The sequence below is a fragment of the Papio anubis genome, chromosome X (assembly GCF_008728515.1).
Source record: "Papio anubis isolate 15944 chromosome X, Panubis1.0, whole genome shotgun sequence".
Taxonomy (NCBI): Eukaryota; Metazoa; Chordata; class Mammalia; order Primates; family Cercopithecidae; genus Papio; species Papio anubis.
In genome coordinates this window covers 50,152,607-50,159,975 of record NC_044996.1, presented here as the reverse complement: position 1 = coordinate 50,159,975, position 7,369 = coordinate 50,152,607, and the positions used below count along the sequence as shown (strand labels likewise).

Below are 7,369 nucleotides of genomic sequence, written 5' to 3'. Positions count from 1 at the left end.
AGAACACAAACTGTAGTGCCTCTGGGGGCCAGGAAGGTAACTAGGTAATGTGAACAAGCTTTTCTTTCTTTAAAGCTGAGTAAGGAAAGTAAAACGGAAACACCTGCCTTTCTAAAGGATTGAAACCAACACTAGGCTACCTCCAGTCAACTGATGCAATGTGGGAATGCAACCCCAGGGTTTACAAAACTCCTGATTTTTCATGAAAATCTAAAATCTTGATTTTTCCTGTGGAATTTATCAATTATTAAATATCAGCAGTGATTCAAAAATCATACATCAGTGTGTGATACAAACTATGTGCTTGTCAGATTCGATCCTCTTTAGGCCAAATTTTGACATCTGGGATCAATAAATACTTTTTAAAACCCACTAATGTTATTAACTTTGAAAGATTAGACTACCCATTTTTAGTGAATCAAAAGCATTTTTTCATTTTACTGCTTTATAACATTAACAGCTAGCATTTACTGAGAGCTTAGCATGTGAAGGGCATCTTGCTAAACACTTTCTGCATTTCATAGATAAAAGAAATAAAGCTAAGGGAGGTTGACCAACTTTGTTTAAGGTTACACACAGTGCTTGTAAGTGGTGGTGCCAATATTTGAAGTAAGGTCTCGTGACTCCAAAGTCCATGCTTCTACAAACACTCCTTTAAACTGCCTAGGAGTATCCATGTCTAGGTAATCAACCAATCTATCCCTTCCCACCATTACACCTACCCCCACTTTTCACAAACGCACAACACACACACTCACACACTTTTCTTGGCCCTTTTGCTCATAAGAGTACTGTATACAGCTGACTTCTGTCTACCTTGATCTCATTTTATTTCATCTTCCCCTCATTTATGCTCATCCTACATCTCGTTTACAACACGTATTTCCTTTTCTCACTTTCATCTCTCATTTTCTTTGCATGGGAATGTTCCCCTTTTAATCACATTGATGAGGGAGGCCTTTAAGCAAGTGGTGTGCTCTTGACAGCAAATTGTGCACATCCCTTCTCAACTCTGCATTAAGTGACATCATGTTGGTAGCTGGAAATCAACTGTAGCCGGAGCATTTACATAGTGGAAATAGGCTAACACTACAAACAGTTTAATGGAAACTCAATTGTTAAACATTTATCAATACACAACTGCCTTTGTCCTTGTTAAGACATCTGATAGAAAGCTTGTCTTTATATCTGCCCATCTACCTTTTCCTTTGGTTCTGTAAATACTATCTTTTGGAATTCAAACTCTCACTACTTCCTTCAACTGATTATATTGATTCATAGCTTGTGTGGTAAATTTTATTCCTTTAACATTCATAAGAATTTTATTTTCTAGTTCTTTTGGGACAGTTTACTATAAATTCCCCGTGGAATGAAGCTGCTTTTTTTTCTTTTTAAAAAATACATTTTAGTACCTCAAGTATCCATTAGTTAATAGCTGTTCTGATCTGTATTGAATGCATTTTCTTCACTGGGCTAGTCGAATATTACCGGCAGAACCCCCTTCAGCTCATTCTGCATTGGTTTGTGCCCTGTTTTTGCATCTTTCCTTCTCTCTGAAGCTGCCTCTTACCCTACACTTATGCCATCTATTTCATAGTTCCTTTCCTTAAAATATTCTAAAATTTGTCATTGGTCTTCAAGTTTTGTTTCAACCCCATGCTGTTTCAAAGGATCTCCAAGCCTCTGCTCATGAGAGCATACTATTATTATTATTTCTCTTACTGAAGCACTTCCATTGCCCCACTTCCATGGGACTACTTCCAGATGATGTTGACTAGATGAACCCAATCTTTTCAGTATCATATTCACAGATATTTTCCTGCTTTATCCACAGAAATGGAAAATCATGTCTGTTTTCTATAAGATTTACTCATTTATAACTCTCATAGGACATCTTTATTTCCAAAATGTGAGGCCCTGAAGACTCACAATTATGTCCTTCATGTACAGTCAGTTGTCCCTCAATGTCCATGGAGGACTGGTGTCAGGAACCCCCAGGAATATAAAAATATGCAGATGCAGATGCTCATTTTCTTTAAATAAAATGACATAGAGTTTGCCCATAACCTATACACATCCTCCTGTAAACTTTACACAATGTCTAGATTATTTTTAATACCTTATGCATTGCCTACATATAACTTTGTTAAATGCAAATTCAATGTAGTACTTGCATATTGCAAATTCAAATTTTTCTTGTTGAAACTTTATGGAATTTGTTTTTCCAAATATTTTCAATCCATGATTGGGTGAGTCCATGGATCCAGAACCCACAGATATGAAGGGCCTACTGTATTTATGTTAGTCCCCTAAATTTTGTGCATCTTGAGAAAAAAAATGACATCGTGGTGACATACTCCATCCCTTCTTCAATCAAACTGGTTGATGAAATGGTTTCTTATGCTTGTTGGTTTATCCTGTTGTCTCAGTCCCATGCTTCCTCTAATAGCACTGTAATACAACTTGTCATTGTAGGTATATACTCAATGGCAACAGTGAATGGTAATCTTGTAATTTATGCCTGCATCTTTCCGACTTTATCAGCCTGCAGCCACTTTTCCTTTTTTTTTTTCTTTTTGAGACAAAGTCTCGCTCTGTCACCCAGGCTGGAGTGCAATGGTGGGATCTCGGCTCACCGCAAGCTCCTCCTCCCGGGTTCAAGCAATTCTCCTGCCTCAGCCTCCCAAGTAGCTGGGATTACAGGCACCCGCCACCACGCCCAGCTAGTTTTCGTATTTTTAGTAGAGATGGGGTTTCACCATGTGGGCCAGGCTGGTCTCTAACTCCTGGCCTCAGGTGATCCACCCATCTCAGCCTCCCAAAGTGCTGAGATTACAGGCATGAGCCACCATGCAGATATTTTTTTTTCTTTTAGAGTTAAACAAGTTACTTTGACAAATCTGAGTACATGTAACTATTTGACAAGACTTCTGAAAAATGCAGATATCAGAGTATCAAATGACTGTTTGGGATTACTCAGTTATGTGTGATGACCCTTCCTTATCCTCAGATTGTCTTAAATTTTCATTGCATAAACAGACCAGCTTTTCTGTTATCATTTGCTAGACTTTCAGAGTCTGTGACCCCAGACCTATGTTGGATCTGAGGCATTTTTTCAAACATGCATTCTTTTGTCAGCTTCTCAGTAGAAGGCTTTATATTAGGTGTTTCTTGTTATTTGTAACTTGATGAGGCCAAAAGTGTTCCTCAAGCACATAATTAATTTTGTGTTAGTTTACATAGTTTGAGGTTAAAAATTAAGAGACCTGGCAGGGCGCAGTGACTCACATCTGTAAGCCCAACACTTTGGGAGGCCGAGGCAGGCAGATCACCTGAGGTCAGGAGTTCGAGACCAGCCTGGTCAACATGGTGAAACCCCATCTCTATGAAAAATACAAAAATTAGCCAGGCATGGTGGTGGGCACCTGTAATCCCAGCTACTTGGGAGGCTGAGACAAGAGAATCATTTGAACCTGGGAGGCAGAGGTTGTAGTGAGCTGAGACTGTGTTATTGCACTCTAGCCTAGGCAACAAGAGTGAAACTCCATCTATCTATCTATCTATCTATCTATCTATCTATCTATCTATCTATATGAGACCACTGAGAATTTGAATACTGACTGGACATTAAGAAATTTTTGTCCATTTTTATTTGTGATAATGGTGCTGTGGTTGTTTTTAAAAGTCTTTAGAGACTGTATTAGTTATCTATTGTTGTGTAACAAATCACCCCAAAATTTAGCAGCTTACAAGAACGTTCATTTATTATCCCAGAGATTCTGTGAATCAAAAGTCTGGGTGTGGCTTATCTGGATCTTCCACCTCAGAGTCTTTTAGAAGGCTGTAATCAAGATGTTAGCCTGGGCCACAGTTTTATCTGAAGACTAAGCTGGGCAAGAATCTGATTCCAAACTCACCTTTGTTGTTTTGGCAGGATTCAATTCCTTGAGGACTATTAGACTGAGGGCCTCAGTTCCTCACTGGCTGTTGGCTGGCGAACACTCTCAATTCCTTGCTATATGTGCCTCTCCAACATGGCAGCTTGTTTCATCAAAGCCAGCAAGTGGGAGGAAGAAGGAAGGAAGAGAGACAAGGAATCTGCTAGCACGATGACAATCACAATCTTCTGTAACATGATCACAGAAGTGACATCCTGTCACTTTTGCTGTGTTCTATTGATTAAAAGTAAGACAGTGATTTTACCTACACTCCATAGGAGGGATAATTACACTAAGGCATGAACACTCTATCCAAGGCTAACATGAAATTTGCATATCTCAGTTCTGTCAATGGGAATTTTTATGTGCTTCATTTGCTTTTGTAAGCTCACTGAATAGTTCTTTGGATCTGGATCTGTTGTTAGCTTGTATTTCTTTTTAACATAATCCATGTTAAGAAAAATACAATTGAGTACAAAAGAAATCACCTAATATCCCACAAAAGATAACAAAATTCAAATTGTTATGTAATAAATCTAATGCTTTTTTCATGATCTCATCCTTTACATTTTAATGCTTCCCTGAACTGAATTCAGATATTCACCTTTATATTCTACAAGTTATTATGGCTTTTAAGAATTGATACTGGCCAGGTGCAGTGGCTCACGCCTGTAATCCCAGCACTTTGGGAGGCCAAGGTGGGCGGATCACGGGGTCAGGAGATCGAGACCATCCTGGCTAACATGGTGAAACCCCGTGTCTACTAAAAAACACAAAAAATTAGCCAGGCATGGTGGCGACTAATAATGTGTATGAATCCACATTTTCAAGAAAGTCCCCTGGTGATTCTCACACAGGTGGCAGATTAGCATAGTTTTGGAAACACTGTGACATTACTAAATGAACCCAGTGTTCCTTTAGGAATGGCAAGTAATCTAAGTTACACGTCTAAAGTTATTTACTTGTTTAAAAACTGAACCAAGACAAAAACGCAGAGCTCCTGACTCAGTCATTATTAATTTTACTTTGGTTAAGTGCCTGCCTCGTCAGGAAGAAATCATAGCATGACCAACAGACATCTTAATCCTGAGAACAGGAGGTATGCCGGACTAGTGAGACCTACTTTGAGCACTCTGCTAAATATCTGAAGGGAAAATCTGAGGATGGGAGTCTTGCATAATAGGTGTGGATGGGAGAAAAAACAGGTAAACACAGGTCTCACACAAATGACCTCATTCCAGTCATGTGAAGGAAATGCCACCCCCAATTTATACAAGGTCCTGGGTTTATTTACCTGGCTAAGAGATCCAAATTTGATCAGCAAGTATTTTTTTTTCTTTTTTTAAAAAAACTTTTAGGTTCCAGGGTACATGTGAATGTTTGTTACATAGGTGAATTCCTGTCATGGGCCGGGGGCAGGTTGGGGGGTTGTTGTACAGATTATTTCATCACCCAGGTATTAAGCACAGCACCCAATAGTTATCTTTTAGGTTCCTCTTCCTCTTCCCACTCTCCACCCCTACAGATCCCAGTGTGTTGTTCCCTTTTTTGTGTTCATGAGTTTTCATTTAGCTCCCACTTATAAATGAGAACACACAGTATTTGGTTTTCTGTTCCTGCATTAGTTTGCTAAGGATAATAGCCTCCAGCTCTATCCATATTCCCACAAAAGACATGATTTCTTTATTTTTATGGCTGCATAATATTCCATGATGTACATTTTTCTTTATCCAGTCTCTCACTGATGGACATTTATGTTGATTCCATGTCTTTGCTATTGTGAGTAGTGCTGATCAGCAAGTATTTATTAAGTGACTCTACTGCTTTCAAAGGTTATTTAAAAATGTTTCCAATTCTTCTTAAATTACAGAAAATATAAAAAATACATTAACCCATCCAATAGAATGAGTTCCTATATTAATCCTTTGGTATATTTAATTTCAGTACTTTTCATGTATTAAGTAGATTAATATAATTTTTTAAACAAAAAAAGAATATAGAGATTGTTTTTAAAGCTGCTTTATTAACTTCACAATATATAATGAGCATCTTTCCATGCAATAGGTAAAATTCTTCTGCTAACAAAAATCTTACAGACTGGTTCAAAAACACAATATTCAATTAGAAGCTGGTAATAGGAGACCCACGTAAACAAGTGACAGGTAAAGGTTTACAACAAGGGCACATCATGAACATGTAAATTTCGAAAGCAGGGGTCTGTCTCCCTAATAACTTTAGGGAAACCATCAGGATTCAGGGCATAAGGCAAAACTCATCGTGATGGTCATGGTGCGGGGGGTCAGTGCTGACTGCCCGCAGACTATGACTCAACTGCTTTTCCCTCAGCTTTTCCATCAGCTGTCTCACCTCCTCCCCAATCCTTTCCATATTCTCTTCCCTAATCCTTGCCTGTGGTTCTCCAAGCCTATGCATCATATCCCATCTATACTGCAGGATGGGCTGCCTAACGCGGAACCGCCTACGATTTCCTCTAGGCACACAGTATTCACCAGCATCCAAAGGGAGGGCCAAGGGCTCCCCTTTATTAGCAACTTGCTCCTTTTCTTCCTTTTCTTCATTTTCTTGGTTGGTATTTTCCATGCTGAGATTGTTTACCGCTCGTTTCTCTTTGGACTTCATTACTCCTAGGAGACAAAAGGAGAGAGAAGGGGCTGAACAGCTGGTGAACGCTTCAGTACCGAGGACAGAGGCATGGATACTCATTTTTCAGAACTCCGCGTCATGGATATCAACATGTTTTGTTTTAATTTCATGTTTCCCACCAGAGAGGCTTAGTGCGCCCACTAGGGGGCCTCCATTCGAGCCCAGCACCACTCCCACCACCCCCCCACCCCTACCCCCGACCTCTCGTGTCTTCCCCTCCCTCCCCACAAACCCACCATTTTCCCTACAGATCCATCCCTAGATCTCGGCAGGCACCAAAATGGAGGACGAGAGATGGGGGAGTTGGGAGGAGGACCTCAGACTGACTCCTGCACCCGCCCCCTACCACCGTCCCTCGCACTGACCTTGGGCCTATCCTTGCAGTCTCCCTCTTTCTCCTCTGATTCTCGCTGCCCCGCGAGGTGCGCTGCTGACACTCTGGCCCCTGCAGACTCCGCAGATGGGCTACAGGGGGAGCGGGGCTGCTGCAGCGGAAAGCTAGCGAGGAACCGCGGGCACCCGGCTCCTTCCCCGCCCAGGGCCCTCCTCACTGCCAGCGCCCCAAGTGTCTCCCAGCCCCTGCCCCCACCCCTCGGCCGCCCTGCCCCAGTGGTGGTTCCCACTGTCTTTCCTGCAAGGACTCGGTTTCCATCGCTCTTGGTTGCTCTGCTGCCCCTGGAGCCCCAGCCGCCCCTGCTTCCCCACCCCAGGGGACCACTATGTTCCCAAGAATGTTGGGTTGTGGAGAAAGTTGGCTGGACCCCCAG

At 41.3% G+C, this 7,369-nt stretch overlaps 1 protein-coding gene across 1 annotated transcript; it reads right to left on the bottom strand.

The window, feature by feature from the left end:
• Nucleotides 1-5,941: 5,941 nt before the first annotated feature.
• On the bottom strand, nt 5,942-7,007 carry BEX1 (brain expressed X-linked 1). The gene is made up of 2 exons (XM_031660659.1): nt 6,971-7,007; nt 5,942-6,585 (listed from the first exon to the last, which is right to left on the bottom strand). The coding sequence occupies exon 2, from the start codon at nt 6,576-6,578 to the stop codon at nt 6,192-6,194; it is 387 nt and encodes a 128-aa protein (XP_031516519.1). The 5' UTR covers nt 6,579-6,585; nt 6,971-7,007; the 3' UTR covers nt 5,942-6,191.
• Nucleotides 7,008-7,369: the final 362 nt, after the last annotated feature.